Here is a 20,252-nt window from a genome sequence, read left to right on the forward strand (position 1 = left end):
AATGTGTTTGTCTCAGGAGAGGGATGCCCTGGCAGATCAGTTCTTCTTGCATTAAGTGGGTTTACAGATGGAATTGGGAGCTTGGGGGTACACCTTTGGCACTGCCACTAACTTATCAGGTGACTCAGCAAGTGCCTTGCCTCCCCTTTTGGGGCTGCTCATTTGGAAAATGAGGACAGTCCTATAGGATCCTATAGTATAGTGGGACAATAATGGCCCCCAAAGATGTCCACGCTCTGACCCTGGAACCTGTGAATATGGTACGTCACCCGGTCCACTAGACTTTGGGGAGGTCATCCTGGATTATTCCTGGGCCCAGTGTAATCCTAAGGGTCCTTGATGGATGAAAGGGAGAGGCAGGAACACTTCTGAGTCAGAAGTGTTGGGATGCTGCTGTTAGGAGAGTGAAAAGGACTCCACCTGTCATTGTGGCTTTGAACAAAGAGGAAGAGGCTATGAGCCAAGGAATGTGGGCGGCCTCTGGCACCGGAAAAGGTGAGGAAGGGGTTTCTCCCCTGGAGCTTCTAGAAGGATCCCAGCCCTTCTAAGACCAGAGTCAGATTTCTGACTTATAGAAACTGTTAGATAATGTCCGGCTGGTGTGGCTCAATGGTTGAGCATTGACTAGGAGGTCATGGTTTGATTCCCAGTCAGGGCACATGCTGAGTTGCAGGCTTGTTCCCCAGTGTGGGGCTTGCCAGAGGCAGCTGAACAATGAAGCTCTCTAATCACTGATGCATCTATCTTTCCCTCCCTCTCTCTTCCTTTCTGAAATCAATAAGAATATATTTAAAAGAATACATATGTGTTGTTTTAAGCTGCTAGATTGGTCATAATTTGTTATGGAGGCAACAGAAAATGAAAACAGGGCTCCTTCCTGCAACTTGACACTGTTTTTAAGAATCCAAACCCAGCTTTGCCAGCAGCCCTGGGCAGCCTCAGCTGAGAGATATCCCAGGAACGCTCGGTCCCCACTGCCTCCTGGCTCTGGTATTGCCAGCTCCCAGGCCCGTCTGTGCTCAAGTGTGGCTCGCTTGACATGGCCCCCTGGGCAGCAGAGGGAAGCTGCTGTAGCACCGTGAGTGTTGGGGCCGCTGGTGTCATCAGTGAAGACCCAGGTCAGGTATCATCTTCATCCTCAGACGGAAGGAACTGAGCCCAGAGAGGGGCAGGGTCTCATCCATGGTCAGGCAGCTCCTGAGGGAAGAAGACTGGCTCTGAAGTCCTGACGCGGGGGGTTTTCAATAGGTCACATTGGGGAATACATTTGCATTGTGTTAGTGGGCTGGGAAGGAGATAAAAGGGAGAGAGAGAAAGAGAGAGAGAGAGAGAAAGAGAGAGAGAGAGAGAGAGAGAGAGAGAGAGAGAGAGAGAGCGAGCCAGCTTGGGTGGCAGAACAGGAATCTGAGCCTGGTTCTTCCCGGGCATTGGGGGAGATTTGGATTTGGGAGTGGATGGGGGAAGGGACTGTCCCTATGGAATTAGCATGTGGCTTGAGCACAAGGATTCTGCCTGAACAGCAAGCTCTCGTTGCCACCCAGGGCTGGAAAGGGCAGCCCCCTGCAGCCTACAGGCCCTCCCTGCCTCCTTTCCCATCTGGACAGCCTCTGAGGATTTGGGAGGAGGGAGGCCGAATGCAAATGTGACCCCCACAGGGACAAGCAGGTCTTGTGGTGGGTGAAGAGCTGAGGCGCAGAGAGGGCCCTGGAGCGCTGGTGTGTGGGAGGGAGGCCACACCGGGCCTGTGTGCAGCCCAAGTTCACTGGCGGGTCAGGAGTCAGGACGGAAGGTGGAGAGCAGATGGTGTGAAGGCCTCCTCTGTGGTTTTTGTGTCTGGGCAGGTTCTCGTGGGTCAGGGCATGACATTCAGACCCTGGGTCGTGAAGTCATGTACAAGGTCTCCATCAGTAGTTGTTAAAGGTTAGAGTAGAACAGGTTTTGTAAAGGTAAGTGTCTCTGCACAAAACTTGACAGAACCTGTGGTCTTTGGCCTGAGAGGTCTGGCCCTTTCCTGGGTGCTCGGGGAGAGAGACCGCAGGGTGGGAAGAGGCAGACACCGGGGAGCCACTTCCACAAGACCAGCTTTTAATATGACCGTGACGGGAAGCACGAATAAATAAACGCCAGAGAAAATGGGAAAACCAAACCAAACTCCGAACAGCAAACCCAAAGGTCAGAAAACAAAACCAAACGGACCTCCGACAGACAGTAAACCCCCCAAAGACAGAACCGGACTGTACAAGCCATGTCACAGGGAGGGCAGAACGCGTGGGGGCCACGGACACGGGCCGGAGTCACCAGGCCACAGGCCTCTGTCACAGGCGCTGGGGTGGGAGGGGCTTGGCCCGGTCCCCGGGGGGTGGGGGGTCGGCTGGGGCGGGAAGGGGACTGTGGGCAGGTTAAGGGCCTTTCACGAACCACACAAGGACCGGACTCAGCCGACAGTTCTGCGGTTTCCCTCGGTTGTGCAGCTGCGATTCCAGCTGTGGCCTCGCGGTGGCCGGGGGCTGGAACCCGTTCCCACCGCGTGGGAACCGCACAGAGGAGTGTCTCGTACACACAGACAGACGTGGAGGCGGCGCCGTGAGAAGTCTGAGCATGCAGGTGCTTTCTACATCTGGCAGTGAGATGTGATGGCAGGTTGGTCCTTGGACTGTTCCAGAATGTGTCTCATGTCTCCTAAGAGGGACGCACGGCGGGGACCGAGGACGGGTCGCGTCCCACGTGGCCGCGGCGAGGTTTTGGCAGAGAGTTTGCTATGTGTGCATAGGGGGCTCTTGCTGCTTCCATCATCAGGGGCCGTCCCGCCTGGGCCTGCTGTCCCCTGTCCCGGGTCTTGGGCCTCGGGGTCTGCTTGGGGCTGCCGGGCGCTCTGGGGGCTGTCAGCAGGCGATCTCCTCCAAGGTCCCCAGGGCCGTCTGCAGGGGCACAGTCACAGTGTGGCTGATGGTTTCGGAGTGGTTTGGCATCGTCTCACAGGTGCTCTGGAGGGAGGGGAAGGTGGTGCTTATTTATTAATTATTTATTTAAAAATGTTTATTTATTTATTTATTTATTTATTTTTTATTGATTTCAGAGAGGGAGGGAGAAGGAGAGAGAGATAGAAACATCAATAATGAGAGAGAACCATTGATTGGCTGCCCCCTGCACAACTCACACTGGGATCAAGCCCACACCTGGGGCATGTGTCCTGATCGGGAATCGAACCATGACCTCCTGAGCCATGCCAGCCGGGAAAGGTGGTGTTTATATTTAAAAATTCATCAGGTGCCACTGGCAGCCTTGGGGACCATGCTCCTCACTTGTGGGCTCCCTGGGGCACTGCTGTTCCTGCCCCAGGCACCCCATGCACCGTTGGCATCTCGGGCAGGAGGCTGAAGGGGCCTCCCTGCCTTTGGAATCCTCGCCACTGCCCACCTGGTGCCCCCGGCGCAGGGAGAGGGCTCCCTGGTGATGGGGTGTGGCTGCTCCTCCTGGAGGTCCCCTGATGTGCCACCTGAAGCTACATCTGAGTGACGTCTGGCTTTGGGCTGGAGAGCCCATCCTACCCTGGGCCTCAGGGGCCTCCTTTGGGGCCTCGCTGGGGTGAGGAGGTGCAGCCTGGGGCTAGGCCCGGGGCAGGGGGTGATGGATCCCTGAAGCCGAGCTGTAAGGGCGGAGGCTCGAAGGCCAGAACCAGAGCTGGTCACAGCGCCCAAAGGACATTCAGGGTTAGATAGCACACAGGGAACAGTCATCCTGGGTCCTTGAGCATGGTGTGGCCGAGAGGCCCCGGATCTCCCAGGAAATCCTGCGCTGCTTCGGGTGGGAGGCCAGGAGGGCTGGGAGCAGAGACCAGCCAGGAGGCCGTGCTAAGAATTTGGAGAGACTCGATGAGGACCGCACTGCAGGAGGGGGAAGGATAGAGGGGGAACCTATGACTGAGACATTTCGAAGGCAGGAAGGAAGTGGGGGACCTGAACTTGCTGAGCACTTACTATAAGCGAGGCATGCTGCCCGGCCGGTGTGACTCAGTGGTTGAGCATTGACCTATAAACCAGGAGGTCAAGGTTCGATTTCCCAGCCAAGGCACATGGCTGGGTTGTGGTAGTTGGATTCCCCAGTAGGGGGTGTGCAGGAGGCAGCAGATCAATGGTCCTCTCTCATCATTGATGTTTTTTCCCCTCTCTCTCCTTCTCCCTTTTCTCACTGAAATAAATAAAAGTATATTTAAAAAAAAACCCACTAGGCATGCTGATTGTTTCATAGGCTGGTCTCCCTCCTCTGAACGACACCCCTCCACACCTGCCTAACCCGCTACCATCCCCGGTCCCTGGGAAGAGGCAGATGCTCAGGGAGACAGGTACTTGTCCCCAGGCACCCAGCTCAGAAGCAGGACCTGGGACCCAGCCAGGCCGGCTCCATCCAGAGCCTGGGTCCCTTCCGCTCTGCCCCTCCTGCTCTGGCCCCATAGCTGGCTTCGCGTCGCCTGTACAGACCAGAGGAGCACATCGACCTCCGACCCACACTGCTCTCACCACGTTCTCGTCATGGCTCCCTTCGTCCTCTTCTTTGCCCAGCAGGTCTAATAGCTTCTCTTTGATCAGCTGCAAGAGAGGCCGGAAGCGGGTGGTCAGGCTGGGGGGGGGCGGGCAAAGGCAGAGAGGCCTCCCTGTCCTGGGTTCCTGGGCGGGGGCGGGGGGGGGACCACAGCAGCAGCAGCTGCCTGGGCTGTGGCCGGACAAACCGTGGCAGGACCCGCCGGGCGAGCCTCCGCCCCATCTCTGTGCTGCCAAGCGATTCTGGCGCAGGGGCTAGCGCCTGGCAGAGGTCACAGGAGGGCCCTGTCGCAGTGTGGACCGCCTTCTCCTGCGGACGGACAGTGTAGGGCAGCAGCACGTGCTGACGTGGCTGGCTCCCCCTCTGCCCTCAGGAGCAGCCTGGGCCCCTTTCCGAGCCTGGGTCTGGGGATAAGATTGCTAATTACTTTCTAGGCCCGTCAGCCCCACAGTTCATAAGCTCAGGGCACACTCGAGTCCATGACATTTTATTCTTAGCAGCGGAGGGTAGTTATCAAATGTTATCCAGTGTGATTCAATTTCCCTAGCTTTGTACAGCTTCTCATAAAATTAAGAACAAACAGGAATAAAATCTGGCCACGGGGCATGGGTTTGGCATGTGGAACAAGGTTTCCCGGCTGAAAGGCAGGGCAGGACGCTGGGAACCCTGGCCACAGGGCCCTCCCGCCCCACAGTGAGAACCTTCGGTCACGGCCAGCCCTCTCTGGGGGCAGACCCTGCTCACACACTCTGTGTGTTGGGTCCAGACCCGGTGCCCCTGAGGGCCTGGGCGTGCCCACGGGGATCTGGAGCCCTGCAGCCAGCTGGGTCTGGGGAAATGGGAGGGAAGGCTGATGAGCACCAGGAGCTCCCAATCCTGAAGCCGCTGTCCGCTGTTTGGGAAGCTCTCAGACGCCCTGTCCCTGCTGCCCCTGAGGGAGACATCTCCACGGACCATTAGCAGCCAGAGGCAGTGGGTGTGGCCTTGCTCATCTCAGGACCAAGGAGGGAAATGCCCCTTACCACAGTCTCCCTGAACCATGAAGGTACCACTCAGGTCACCAGCCACCCAGAGGGCAGGGGTGTCTGTGAGTAGTATGTGTATGAGTGTGGTGATATAAGGGTGTGTGTCTGAGTGTGGTGTATGGTGTGTGTGTGCATTTGTGAGTAATGTGTGTGGTATAAGTGTGTGTGAGTGTTGTGTGTGGTGTATGATATGTGTGTGTATTTGTGAGTAATGTGTAAGTGTGGTATAAGTGTGTGTGTGGTGCGTGGTGTGTATGTATGCATCTTCAGGCTAGCTGCGAGAGGGGCTCAGAGCTGGCCTCAGCCCGGTCTCATCTCCCTTCTCTCCCTCCCTTCTTGTGTAGACAGCCCATTGCTTTTTCTCTACCGGACTGTGGCTTCCCCTCCCTCACTTTCATCCTCCCTGATACCTAGGGCTTGGTGACAGACAATAGCCACGGACAAGAGAAGGGTGCAGGCTCTGATGGAGATGTAGTGCTTCGGCTCTGGGCATCGGGGCAGGATGAGGTCACCTGTGTGTGGTCATTTCCCCAAGGGGGATCCCAAATCTTACCTCATAAATGTAATCAAAGAGCTCTAGTATTGTGAGGATACTAGCACCAATGAACAACCCCATCTGGCCACCAATGTCACCTGGAGAGAGACAGAAAACACCAGAGGTTTGGTTTCACTCACAGCGCTTCCAGGAAGGGCGAACAGACTCGGAACTCGGAACCCAGACCTTCTAAGGGGAGCCGGGGCTTGTCACCAAAAGGCAGGCCTTTGACAAGTCCCGCCCTCGATGCAGAGCTCTGAGAGCTGATGGCATGCAGCACCTACCCTGTTTCCCTGAAAATAAGACAGTGTCTTATATTAACTTTTACTCCCAAAGACGCGATAGGTCTTATTTTCAGGGGATGTCTTATTTTTTCATGAAGAAGAATACGGTACACATTTATTGTTAAATGAAAATAAAGGAAATTTATTACCTGTATACGGTACGGTAGTACAGTAGTTGTCAACACAAACCAGACAAACTGTGAATCCTACAGTATCAAGAATTTACTCATTTATTCAATGACAATCGTGTCATCATCTTCTGGAACATCATCATAACAATCCAATTGCTGAATGTCCTGGTGAATTTCTTGTGACTCCATTTCTTTCAGAATCAGTGGACCAAATCTCTCATGTTTAGCAATAGCATTCTGAGACAGAGCCTGGGGGGGGGGGGGGGCTTATTTTTGAAGGGATGCCTTATATTTCACTCAGAAGGAAACCTGTAAGTAGGTCTTATTTTTGGAGGATGTTTTATTTTCAGGGAAACAAGGTAGTGAGGATGCGAACTAACCCGAATGCTTTTTGGAGGTCCCAGAATAGATCTCATAGGCTGACAGGCTTGCCAATTACATTAGAACCGCACTGACTGGGCCTTGCTTTGGCTCTGGTCTGAGAACAGAGATAAAACACGTGTGGTCCTTGCCCTGGGCAAGGGCACAGTCTAGCCTGAGACACAAGTGTCAGGTGCCCTGAGTGGGGGTCTTGGTAGCGGTGTCACAAGAGGCCTCCTTGCCCATGCCTTTAATCATGACATGACCGTTAGGGTCGCCTTGGGGCTCCTCTCACTCTTGGGATGAGGCCCTTGGAGGCATCTTCCATCTCCCTTACCCAAAGGTAAATGTTCAATTTGGTCTCTTCCTAGAGCAGAGGTTCCTACCCTGGGGTGGAGGGGCCCCTTGACCAAAGTTATTCTGGACTGGTCTTCAGACCCCTTTACCCCCCAACCCCCCTCCTCCCCCACCCGGCATCAAACTCCTGGGAGTCTTGTAGTCAGTGTAGATGCCTGGACCTACCCCAGGCTACATATCAGATCTGGGGCCAGGGTCTGGAGGTCAGGATTTGTACGTTTCCCAGGGGGTCCTCTGGCCCACCAGAGTTTGATAACCCCTCTCCTGTGGGCGCTTCGGATGGCTGGAGATCCTCCGAAATGGAATGAACACACCAAGTGTGGACATCTGGCTTTTGTAGTGAGAAAGTTTATATTTGAGAGGCTATCAGCCCATTCTCCAAGGGTTGTGACCCCCCAGAAGCCAGCGGGGCTTTGCCCCATTGCTCTCTGGGGCTCTGAGCTTGGAGTGGCCACCAGCTTGCTGTGAGGCTTTGATAAGTCCTGACCCTCTCAGGAGCTTTGCCTTTAAAACATCCTTTGTGGTGGAGGCCATTGGGAGGGGGCTTGGAGGAGATGAGCTAGGAAGTCCTTCCCAGCTGGAATCTCTAAGACTGGGCTGGGGAGATGCTGGGAATGGGGGTGCTGTTGGGGTGAGCACACAGTCCTGGACACTCCAGGATGACCTTTTGGTCTGAGAACTTCCTGATGGGTGCATCTGCCCACTCCTACCCTGGCCATGGCTGGGAGGAGCCTGACAGCCACATCCTGAACCAGTTGAGATCGTGGGGAGGGGGGTCTTCCTGGTGGGACTTGGTGCTAAGCTCAGAAGGCTCCCTGCGTGCCTTTCCTCCCTCATGCTCACTCTCATGCCCTCAGTGGAGGTGTATGGGCCAGTGTCCACTTATGTGTGTTCACGTCAGGTGTGAGTGTGTGTTTATATGTGCATGAAATGTGTTGCCAGGCGCCATCAGGCCTTTCTGCACCTCTCCCTGGAGTGCAGTGGGCACTGAGGTGAGGGCGGGGCCGTGTGGCAGTGAGAGGGGGCCTGACAGCCTGTGGCTGACGGTTCCAGGCGGCACACGCTCTCTTCACGAGGCTGCAGATGGCCCCATGCTTTTCTCAGAGGCTATTCTGGGAGGGAACACGATGCTAGGAACACTCATCCTCATCTCTGATGCAGAGACGAGCTGTCCCTCCTGACAGATCCGAGCTCAGGCCCTCCCCGCTGTGTGTGTGTGTGTGTGTGGAGAGAGAGAGAGAGAGAGAGAGAGAGAGAGAGAGAGAGAGAGAGAGAGAGAGAGAGAGACTGTGAGCTTATGTGGGGATGGGGAGGAGTCATGTTCTGAGTCCATTTAGAAAATGAAGGTGGCAAGAGCAGGGGAGGAGCCTACATCTCTGGCCCAGGCTACAATTCTCTAGGCTCAGCCCCTTTGGCCACAGGGGCCTGAGAGGCCCGAGCAACAGCCACCTTAATGCAGCTGGGACCCAGCCTCCAGGGAGAGGTGCAGAAAGGCCTGATGGCGCCTGGCAACACCAACTGGGTCCTGGTCCCTGGCATGGAGACTGTCCAGGGACCAAAATGCTATTAATGGACCTTCTGTGGGCTGGGGCTTTCCAACATTTAACCATCACAGCCAACACACAGAGTGGGATTCATTAGACCCATTTTACAGATGGGGCACCTGAGGCCAGTGAGGAGAAGCCACTGGCCCACATCCTCACAGCTGGTCTTTGCTTTATACCCTCAGGTGGAAGGTGACTCTCCCTCTCCTTGCTCCCCTCACCTGGCTCAGCTCAGAGGCAACAAGGGCTACATTTCCTTGCAGATCCCTTCCTGAGAGTGAGGGGGAGCTGGCAGGAGGCCCCCAGGGGCAGGTCTTCTGTCTGCCTAGGGGTCTTGTGCATGTTGTGCTGGGCCGGGGCAGGTTGAAACGAACTCCCTGCATCCATTATGAGCCTGCGGGGCCAGGCCACCTTGTGTGGGTGGCAGTCAGGTCTGTAGATACCTGGGGACAAGGGGCCCTTCTTCTGTGTTTGACAAAGGACCCAGCACAAGGGGCCACCTGGCCTTCCCAATGCAGCAACGCTGCTTTCCAGGGGGGCTCCACTGGGGACCCTCACTGTGTCCATCGCCTGGGGACCCTCCATGCTGAGTCTTCCCAGCATCTGACAGCTCTTTCTTCTGCCCCACCCCAAGACTCTGACAGCAACCTGGGGGCGGAGAACCATGCAATCCAAGAGGGCAGCTCTCGAAAGGCCCTGAGAGATTCTCAGCCCACCCCCTCCCTGTGTTGATGGGGAAACCGAGGCAGAGATTACAGTATGAACTGGCATAGAACCTCCACCACTCTGGAGGTCTTGGTGTTCTGGGACAGGAGCCATACAAGGATGGAGGGAACAATGAGCGGGCACAGAGCTAGACTTGTCAGGAGGCACACAGATCGACCTGCCCGCCTGCTGCCCACCTGCCACCCCCTCCCTCCCTCTCACCTTCTATAAGATGTGGAAATTTGTGCAACAGATGCTTCAACTTACCAAGTAAGGCAGCAACTTCATACGCCTTCTTTTGTTCAATTGTCTCGTAATTGAGAGCTTCAAAAAATATATCCAGAACGAGGATGTTCTCTCTGCAGAGGGAACGTTCAGTACATACATGGGTGGATCTGTCAGGATCCACAGTGATCACCTAACAGCTTTCCCCTGGACAGATGGAGAAACTGAGGCTCGGGAAGTGCCACAACCGGCCCAATGCTCGAACTGCTAAGTGGCAGAGCTGAGCCTTGAAACCAGGAGCCCTGACTCCACCCCGTGCTCGTCACAGGCCTGGGGGATGAAGCTGGAGGCACCTATTAGCGGTCCTGCTCTGCCCCGAGTTCTCCTCCCCCCCACCCCCCACTCTGCACGCTGCCTTGCCTCCCGGTTATCCAGCCCCCAAGGGGTCTGCCCAGGTCCTTCCCTGCAGGTGAGCTCAGGACTCTTTTGACAAGGCTTGCCTGTCCAGCTGACCTCCCCTCCCACTCCTGAGAGTCCCCGAGCTCCTACCGGGATTTACAACAAGCTTCTAGTCCGAGGTCCCACCTTGGCATTACCAAGTCAGCTGCCAGAGCCCGAGAGGCTTTTTAGGGCACAAACCTACATGTGTGGGTGGGGCGGCTCTGGCAGGAGCACCTCGGCTCCCTCTGCTCCCTCAGGCAGATGTGTTAATGAGACACATCTTGGCAGGAGGCCCCGCTGCTGCCTGCAGAATGTCTGCTCAGCAGCGGGGCCTGGCACCTCCTACGACTCCCCATCTCCTTCAGTGCCTCAATGCCCGTCCCCAACCCACTGAACAGAAGCAGCCGCTCTGTAGACATCACCCAGGAGGGGCTCTGGCGATGGTGTTGGCAGGAGGCAGTGGCTGGGGAGAGGAGCAAGCCCCCTCTCTCCACACAGGGCTCTCCGAGGTTCCAAAGCAGCACCAACTCTTGCCTGGTTTATGGTGACGACCTCCTAACTGGCTCCCTTTTGCCCACCTGGCTTCCCACTCATCCTCTAAGCGGCTTCCCGAAGGGTCTCTCTAAAACTGCTAAACAAGTTCAAATTAAATAAAATTACAGTTCAGTTTCCGAGTCACTCAAGCTATGTTTAATATATATATATATATATATATATATATATATATATATATATATATTTTTTTTTATTATTTATTTTTTTAATTTTTTTTTTTTCCTATTGATTTCAGAGAGGAAGGGAGTGAGAGAGTGAAACATCAATGATGACAGAGAATCATTGATTGGCTGCCTCCTGCACGCCCCCTTCTGGGGATCGGGCCTGCAATATGGGCATGTGCCCTTGACTGGAATTGAATCTGAGATCCTTCAGTCCCCAGGCTGACGCTTTATCCACTGAGCCAAAGTGGCTAGGGCTCAAGCTATGTTTATTTTTTTTTTAATTTAAAAAAAATATATTTTATTGTTTTTTTTTTACAGAGAGGAAGAGAGAGGGATAGAGAGTTAGAAACATTGATCAGCTGCCTCTTGCACACCTCCTACTGGGATGTGCCCGCAACCAGGTTACATGCCCTGAATCAAACTTGGGACCCTTCAGTCCCCAGGTTGACGCTCTATCCACTGAGCCAAAGTGGCTAGGGCTCAAGCTATGTTTAAAATGCTCAACGCCAGCGGACTGAGGCGATGACATTGAAATGAACACCTGCACCATGAGGGACCAGTCAGGTGAAGAGTGAGAGGAAAAGCATTCTGCGAAGAGGGAACAGGATGTGCAAAGCCTGCCTGGAATACTCCTATGCATCATTTAAAAAATCTCTTGACGCGTTCCTTGGCAGCATCCTCACGCGAGGGGCAGGCAGCCACCCTCCTGTATCCCGGGGGGCTGGGATCAGCCTTTGTCGTATTCAGTTGCCTGCTTGTCGCCCTGCAGGACCATAAGCGCCTTAAGGGCAGGGACTGCGTTTTGATTATCTTTGTCTTCCCAGTCTGAGTGCTGAGCAGAGAGCTTGCCACACAGCAGGTGCTCAATGCATGTCTGCCTAATGAAACGAACTGCTCCCCTTTGCCCTCTTCCTTGATGGCCCCGAATTTCCTCCTGACCCACACCACCCGCTTCCTCCCCAGTGCACATGCCCCCGGGCTTACGAGATATATTTTTCTGATTTGTTAAACTTCTTCTCGAGGTACTTGGCGGACGTCTTGCTGGGGATCTTCACCATGGAGAGCTCCTTGTTGTAGCGGGTCAGGTTGCAGGGTGTCCTGCAGAGACAGTAACTGCTGTCCTTTTCCGCCAGCAGACCTGCAGGGGAGAGCGGGGAGGAGCTTAGTCCGCTGTGGGGTCTGCGGCCTCTGGGCCAGGGCAGCAGGTCCAGCAGGAGAGAAATGAGCTGGGAAGAGGTGACCTCCCTGGTGAGGGAAGGGTGGGGGGCTGCAGAGAGAAGGGGAGCTGGGCTGCTGGTCTAGGTTGAGGGTGCTCGCACTTATGAAAAAGTGCCCCCTCTTTCTGGGTTGCTCTTGGTCCTGTGTTCCTGCTGTTTCTTTCACTGTCATGTGGCCTTTTACAGATTGTTGAAAGGGCACCACTTTGGGAGAATAGGCTCCGAGGGAGTCCTGGCCCCTTCATCTTCCCGGGCCATCGTCTCTGCTCCTAGCCTCAGTGTTCTCATCCACAAAGTGGGCCGCCTGGCAAAGGCACATGTGGGAGACCATTGCATCTGAAGCCCGGGCTCTGCGGATTCCATCTGGGCTGGCTCCCCATAGCCACCCCCACCTCCTGTGCCCGCTGGGTTAGGGCACAGGCCAAGATTTGCACTCCTTTCTCTAGAGGCAAAGTCCCCGCATCCAGGTTCATCTAGTGACTAGATTCTAGTCTCTCCTTTCCCCTCCCCTCCCCTCCCCTCCCCTCCCCTCCCCTCCCCTCCCCTCCCCTCCCCTCCCCTCCCCTCCCCTCCCCTCCCCTCCCCTCCCCTCCCCTCCCCTCTCCTCTTCTCTCCTCTTTTCTCTGTTTAAGACCCGGTTGTTAAAGACAACATTTCCCTCCCTCTTTCCTCTAACCGTCTCAGTATTTCTGGGTTTTGTTGATTCCTCACTCCAAGGAGAGACGGAGTCTGTGCACACTCCAAACATGGAAGCTGTGGCAGTGTGAGTCAAGAGCTGCCCCCACTTAACTCCAGTGAGTGCAGCTGCCAAGGAACTCAAATCCATGCACATGTAAGGTAAGTCCATGCCTTATCTCTTCCCTCTGCTCCACCTACTTGGGCTCAACTGCTTTGAAATAGCCTTGGTGGCCTAGCTGTGTGAGCTACCATCGTGTGTGTGTGTGTGTGTGTGTGTGTGTGTGTGTGTGTATACTATCACACTCCTTCTGTGCCCCCCACACCTGTCATGCATCCTCTCTCGTCTCTGCCCCTCTCTGCATTCCTCAGTAGCCCCACCCTCTGACATTCACTGCTCTCTGTCCACCCCTCTGCCTCCTTGCTCTCCCCTGTGCCCTTCCCAGCCCTCATCCACTTGCATCAATTCCCTCGCACCCTGCTCTCCACCTCCCTCTCCTGCAGTCCTTCCACTCTGTCCAGCCTCTCTCCTCACCCTTCCCCATGCCCCCTCCCACCCAATCTCTCTCCTACACCCAGGAGATCCCCATCTCAGCCCTCCCCAGCATTCCACGTGCCCCCAGTACTGACCCAGCGCAGGCTCTGCACACTCCTTGTGCTGCTCGGGGGTACAGAAAGGCGCGTCCCCTGCGAAGAAGAAACACAGGGAGGTACAAAGGCCGCAACACCTCCCCTCCCGGGGCTGGGCAGGCAGCGCCCCCTTACAGGCAGGGGCAGCCCCGGGGCAGTGCAAAGGAGCCCTGGACCAGGGCAGCCTGGGGACATTGGGGGCAGTGCACCCAGAGCCAGAAGACGGGGTTCCCATCTGCTCTGTGACTGTGGGCAGAGGGTAGGGAGACCCTCCCAGATGGCTGCACGGGTGATGGGTGAGGAAACCTTGCTGGCTGATCTGCTAGTCAGGGGAGGCGGTAAGCACCTCCTAAGTCCTGGGCGTGGGCCACTTCCTCCTGAAGGGCAAGTACTGCATCCTGCCTTCCCAGGGCACCGGAGCGGCAGTGATGGAGGGGGGCTGTGCACCCTGATCCCCAGGCGGGGGCTCTTCCCGCCACACACCGCGCCGGGAGAAGGGCTGCTTTGTAAGCGCCTCTTTGCTGGGCTCTGCATTCCCACCAGCAATTGAGAGGCTAGTACCCGGGTCCTGGGTGGAATGACTGAACTTCCACTGCTTGCTTTCAGCTCAGGTTCCATGAGGCAGCCTCACAGTCTGAGCAGCAGGCAGGTAACACCAACTACTGCTCAGCTGTCCTTCCTGACAGATCTCTGTAGAAGTCCAAGCTCCACTGTTTCCTCTTTTACCAAGTGCTACAGTGAATGCCCACCTCGAAGTCTTTCCTCACTATTTCCCAAGACACCCTTTTCTTGAGCTGAGGGGCTATTATGCTCCCTCCTTTCCAATAATCATATCACCTGAGGATATTTTTCCATTGTTTTTTAGAGAGAGTAGAAGAGAGAGGGAAAGATAGAGAGAAATAGTGATGTAAGAGAAACACATTGATTGGTTGCTTCCTGCAAGCGTCTCAACCAGGGAGGAGCCTGCAACCAAGGTACATGCTCTTGACTGGAATCTATCCACAGAGCCAAACCAGCTAAAGCTCTGATAATAATAATTTAATGGATAGTTTTCCTTTTTGCTTTGTCTTCTAGGCAGAGAAAATTTTATTTTTTAATTTATCTCTAAAATTTTTTATTTATTGATTTTTAGAGAGAGTTCTACTTACTGATACAGTCATTGGTTGATTCCTTATGTGCCCTGACCAGGAATCAAACCCACAACCTTGGCATATTGGGACGGTGCTCTAACCAACTGAGGTGCTCTAACCAAATAACACCCCTCGGGCCAGGGCCTTAGAGGCAATTTTAAAGATTACTAATTCTAACCTTAGATTATAAATAAATTACTGATTATTAATAAAATATTTCAGAAGTTAGCTGTGAGGATGTTTATTTCAGCATTGGTTATATTAGAAAACAATTGGTAATGAACTAAATGCCCAATATAAGGATTTCGTTAAATATACTTAAGTAAAGCATGCTATAAACACGAAATAGCAGCTGATAAATATTCGAGCAAAATTCCTGGCACATAGTAGGTCTTTAGCCCACAGGACTTTTGTTTTTATTTTTAATATATTTTATTGATTTTTCACAGAGAGGAAGGGAGAGAGATAGAGAGCTAGAAACGTCAATGAGAGAGAAACATCGACCAGTTGCCTCCAGCACACCCCCTACCGGGGATGTGCCCGTAACCAAGGTACATGCCCTTGACCAGAATCAAACCCGGGACCTTTCAGTCCGCAGACCGACGCTCTACCACTGAGCCAAACCGGCTTTGGCTAGTCCACAGGACTTTTGGTTTCTCCTCCCATATGCTAACACAACACTGCCTTGTGCAGTTTAAAAAGTATTTTTATGTCTTCGCCTAGTTTTTTTTTTTTTAAAGATAATAAAGCTGAGAATGGAGAGGTTTAGAAACTTGGGCCAGGACACAAAGCAGGTGAGTGGAGGAACCTGAGTTGGAAGCTAAGGCCTCCAGCCCCAGTCATCCTCCCTGTCCTCATCAGCCCCACTCCCTCTGCAAGGCCATCTCTGACAAGCCGACTGACTGCCTCTGATGCGATTGCCACATGCGCTGTAAGTCTGACACCAGACATGTCAGCACCAGCATTCCCAGGAGGGCTGCTGGGCTTTCGCCTCATTTGGAGGAGTGCTGGACTTTTGGGTCAGGAAGGGAAATATCTGGATGAAAGCAACACACATCTGGCGGTGTGAACGTGGACCACACACCAGGAAGCAGCGATTGCAAGCCTCCGAATATCTGGACACAGCAAACAGTTAGCAAACATCTCGAACACTGGGAGGAATGTTCTCCAAACTTCTGGTTGCTTCAGGGCACCAGGGTGCTGCCTCAGCTGCTAGAGTGGGTTTCTGCCTGCTCTCTAAATGTCTGGGCACCCCTTTGGATGCTTGTGGAGGGCGGGGGAGTGTTTCCCATTAGGGTGAGAAATGCAAAGAAGGCCCCAGGCGGTCCCCTGTGGCCGCCCCTCCCCTGGCACGGACCTGGCATGTGTACCATGCGGCAGTTGCAATTCTCCACGATGTAGCGGGTCTCACAGTCGATCCTACAGGCGGTGATGCTGTAAACAGGAAAGAAGTCGAGTCCCATCTCTGAGGATCGGCACTCACCCCACGGAGGCGGCAGGTATGTGAGCTGCAAGAGAGGAAGAAGGGGCAGCAGTCAGCCTTGATGGGCTCAGTGCCTCATTCATTCACTTACTCAATCAACCAACAATTATTGAGCAACTAATTCATGACAATCTGGACTCCAATGACCTCACATGCCTTCAACATCTGGCTCTAACATTAGTTTTCTTATCTCCTCTCTTATGAACCTTCCCAGGAATGCGGATCTTCACAGAGCCTTTCTTTTCTTTCTTTCTTTCTTTCTTTCTTTCTTTCTTTCTTTCTTTCTTTCTTTCTTTCTTTCTTTCTTTCAATATATTTCTTTATTGATTTCAAAGAGAAAGGGAGAAGGAAGGAGAGATAGAAACATCAATGATGAGAGAGAATTGTTGGCCAGCTGCCTCCTGCACAGCCCCCAGTAAGGATTGAGCCCGCAGCCCAGGCATGTGCCTTTTGGTTGGAATCGAACCCGGGACCTCCCAGTCTGCAGGCTGATGCTCTATCCACTGAGCTAAGCCGGCCAGGGCTTCACAGAGCCTTTTTCAAATGCTGCATCTTGTCACTTCCACACTTTGTCATCTCCCTTCTCTTGGAAATTCTACCCTCCACACTTGGGACCTGAGACCTAGACCTGGAGGAGGGGTTGGGAGGCAATGGCCTTCGGCACACACCGTGCTGTTTATGACCCCTGGCCCTGGCTAGAGCATCTCTCCGGTGACAGCTGTGAACAACTCCACCTGGGAACGTGCCTCTTGTTCTCAGAGGCCCAATGACTGCAAACTGTTCGAACACCCATGGCACTTGCCTGCTGGGGATGGAGAGAGTGAAGGATGAAGGAACTAATGGTTGGTGAGCACTTACTGTGTGTTCCGCCCCAAGACAAGTCCTTTAAATCTTAGAAAACATTTTAAGAATAAAAAATACAATAAAATGTACACATTTCCAGTGCACAGTTCAACAAATTCTGAAAAATCTACACACCTTTGTACCTGCCACTTCAATCAAGAATAAAACATTGTTGCCCTGGCCAGGTAGCTCTGTGGGTTAGGGCATTATTCTGATATGCCAAGGTTGTAGGTTCGATCTCTGATCAGGGCACATAGAAGAATCAACCAATGAATGCATAAATAAGTGGAACAAGAAATGGATGTTTATCTCTCTCTCTCTCTCTCTCTCTCTCTCTCTCTCTCTCTCTCTCTTTCTCAAATCAATAAATTAAAAAAGATATAGGATATTTTTAATTACCTTAGAAAATTCCTTCCTGTCCCTTTCCAATCAGGAACATGGACCATATAACATAGGCAATGAATGTTAGGGATTCTATCACCATAAGTTGGCTTTGCCTCTTCTCAAATTTCATATAGATGAAGACTTACACTATATGCTCTTTTATGGCTTCTCTAGCTCAACAAAATGTCTCCCACCCAAAATAAACTTCAAGAAAACGATACTGCATGAAAGAGAGAGGGTTATTTTCACAGTAATCGGATCAACCATCAAGAGGACATCATAATTCTCAATATGCATTGCCTAATGATAAGTCTCAAAAATACATGAGGCCCTGGCCAGTGTCTTCAAGTCTGTGTTCATTTATTGTGTTCAACACAATCTTCTCATAATCCCACCCCATGGTTTTAAATTCCAGGCCATGGCATTTTTCAGTTTCAGGTTGACTTTTTAAAGAAGTTTCCATATTTTGTCCTCCCCAATCTCTCATTATTTACATCTCTTTCTGCAATTATGTAACATGCTTATCGTTATTTTAAAGTTGTTGTTTTCTAAATTAGGTTATATGTGGATCTGTTTTCTACTAGTTTTTTATTTTTCTTTTCATATCTTACCCCTTTCTTTATGTGTCTAGTAGGTTTTGATTGTATAGCGAAAGACATGGTCATTTTCTGTTGTCTGCTGGACATTGCAGATAACTATAAGTGGCTCCAGGTTAGTTATCTTCCACTGAGCAGCATTGCATGAATCGCTTTGATTTTGTGAAGGTGCTGTTTAGGCTTTGTATAAGAATGGGTATAAAATTTTCGTTTTCCCCTTAGTCCTGGGCTATAGCCCTTAGTCTTGGAATGTGATGTTAACACCTAAGGTCTGACACTTCTGGGGTTTGAATGAAAAGCCTGAGATGGATGCTTATCAGGTGTAACGCGGTGGAACTTGAATGACAGTCTGTCTTCCCTGCCTTGGCAGCTGCTGAAATTACTGCCCAGCTCTTTCACCTGTACTCCTGGGCTTCTTGGCATGTCACCCCTAGCCACATGAAGTCCAAGGTTCAGTCTATGATTTTAGGGAACTTTATAAAAACACGTTGGAGCTCCCCCTCTGTGGGTCCCACCTTTTCAGGGATCTTTCTTCCCAAAAATGTTCAACCTTTCTGGCAATCATGAACCATGAACTCTGTCTGTTAAAAAGAATCTGTTTTTATTGATTTTTTAGAGAGAGGGGAAGGGAGAAGGAGAGAGAAATATCTACCTGAGAGAGAAACATTGATTGGCTGCCTTATGCACGTCCCCTACTTGGGACCGAGCCCGCACACTGGGCATGTGCTTTGACTGAGAATCAAACTGTGACCTCTTGGTGCATGGGACTATGCTCAGTCCACTCAGCACAGCAGCCAGGAAGACTTGTGCCTTTTTTAAAAAATATATTTTATTGAATTTTTTTTTTTTTTTTTTTTTTTTTTTTTTTTTTAACAGAGGAAGAGAGAGGGATAGAGAGTTACAAACATCGATGAGAGAGAAACATTGATCAGCTGCCTCTTGCACATCCTGCACACCCCCTACTGGGGATGTGCCCACAACCAGGGTACATACCCTTGACCGGAATCAAACCCAAACCCGGGATCTTTCAGTCTGCAGGCTGACACTATCCACTGAGCCAAAAACGGTTTCGGAAGACTTGTGCCTTTTTAGATGCAATGACTGCTACTTTCTGCTCAAGCTCTACTCCAGTATTCCCTGCTCAAGCTCTACTCCAGTATTCCCTGCTCAAGCTCTACTCCAGTATTCCCTTAGAACTTGACCTGCCCTCCAGGGAGAAATCAGATAAATAAATGTGTATTTCACCCAGTGCAGGGCCCTGACTTCAAGGGCTGCACACCCTCCAGGTCCTGCCTGCGTTAGTCCCATCAAATAGCATTTTAAACTATTTTGTCCAAAGTTTATCATCCCTATTTCCAGGAGAGTTAGTCTGCTATAAGCTATTCCACCATTACTGAGAGCCCCGTCTCCACACTCATTTAACATTCACAGGACTCCTTTGAGGGAGATGTTCCTGTGCTCATTGTATTAATGAGGCACCTGAGTACCAGAAAGGTTAAGCAGCCTGTTCAAGATCACACACCTTGTCAGTGGCAGAGCCAGCATCCTGGGGATTTCTGACTCCAGCCTTGCACCTGTCACACGATGCTACACTGTCTCTCCAGGAGATCGGCGGGAGAGAGGGAGAAACACACCAGGGATGCCTCTCAGAGTGTTAGAGTATTCCTTTTTTGTTTTGATCTAATGGTTTCTTTCTTCTTCCTTTTTTTATTTTATTTTAAATGCAGGTTTGCTTTACTATCTCATCTTTCTTTGGAGTGCATAAGTTGATCAGCCTTTGCATAGATTCCTATAAGACTTTAGATAATTCTCTCCTCTGAACCTTAGTTATCCCACCTGTAAGTAGGAAGGATTTAAGGGTAGATATTCCATGATTAGAATGCATTAGGTCTCCCGTGCCGCTCAATATTGGATCCATAAACACAATAATTGGATTTGGGAAGGACCAACAGTGACTTTTGGCAAAGCTGGGTGTGTGTGTCTCTAAAATGATGACTATTGACATGGGGGAGGGGGGGCTACTCATTTGTGACGGGCTGGCTCGGCCATGGCATACTCAGCCCCAGGGCACCTTATGTGCCGCACCAGCTCAGCCAGGTTCAGTGACCCTGAGTGGAGGAAGTGAAGGATTGAGAAAAGACAGACAAGAGAAGAAAGCTGGGTCTCGGTGGGACACTATCCTCTCTAATGGAGACAGTACCAAGGACTACAAGCCGTGTCTTTATTGTATAGCGGATGCCACAAGGCAAAGTAAGCACGTGGTCAAGATGTTTACAACATTCTTGCGTGTTTCAATCCCAGTGAATTACATGCACCTGAACTCTATCAAGCCCACATCACCCAGGCACGTGGGGACACGTGTTCGGACCATAGGTTCAAGCTGACAACTACAATTGTAAGCTTGAACCTATGGTCCAAACATAGGTTCA

The 20,252-nt window shown here is 52.0% G+C and overlaps 1 protein-coding gene across 2 annotated transcripts in view; it reads right to left on the bottom strand.

Moving 5' to 3' along the window:
- Positions 1-2,068: 2,068 nt before the first annotated feature.
- ASIC2 (acid sensing ion channel subunit 2) overlaps positions 2,069-20,252 on the bottom strand; it is a gene marked incomplete at its 5' end in the record, with an annotated part of 210,497 nt that continues 192,313 nt past the window's right edge. Inside the window, 7 exons of one of the 2 annotated variants that reach the window (XM_084862751.1) lie at positions 2,069-2,984; positions 4,521-4,586; positions 6,118-6,197; positions 9,748-9,839; positions 11,850-12,003; positions 13,388-13,444; positions 15,875-16,025. In XM_084862751.1, coding sequence (XP_084718877.1) covers positions 2,883-2,984; positions 4,521-4,586; positions 6,118-6,197; positions 9,748-9,839; positions 11,850-12,003; positions 13,388-13,444; positions 15,875-16,025 — 702 coding nt within the window. In that variant the 3' untranslated portion in view covers positions 2,069-2,882. Of the gene's footprint in view, positions 2,985-4,517; positions 4,587-6,117; positions 6,198-9,747; positions 9,840-11,849; positions 12,004-13,387; positions 13,445-15,874; positions 16,026-20,252 lie in introns of both variants that reach the window. The other variant, XM_084862750.1, reaches the window with a different exon arrangement.

This window comes from Pipistrellus hanaki, assembly GCF_964339955.1.
Source record: "Pipistrellus hanaki genome assembly, chromosome: 16".
Taxonomy (NCBI): domain Eukaryota; kingdom Metazoa; phylum Chordata; class Mammalia; order Chiroptera; family Vespertilionidae; genus Pipistrellus; species Pipistrellus hanaki.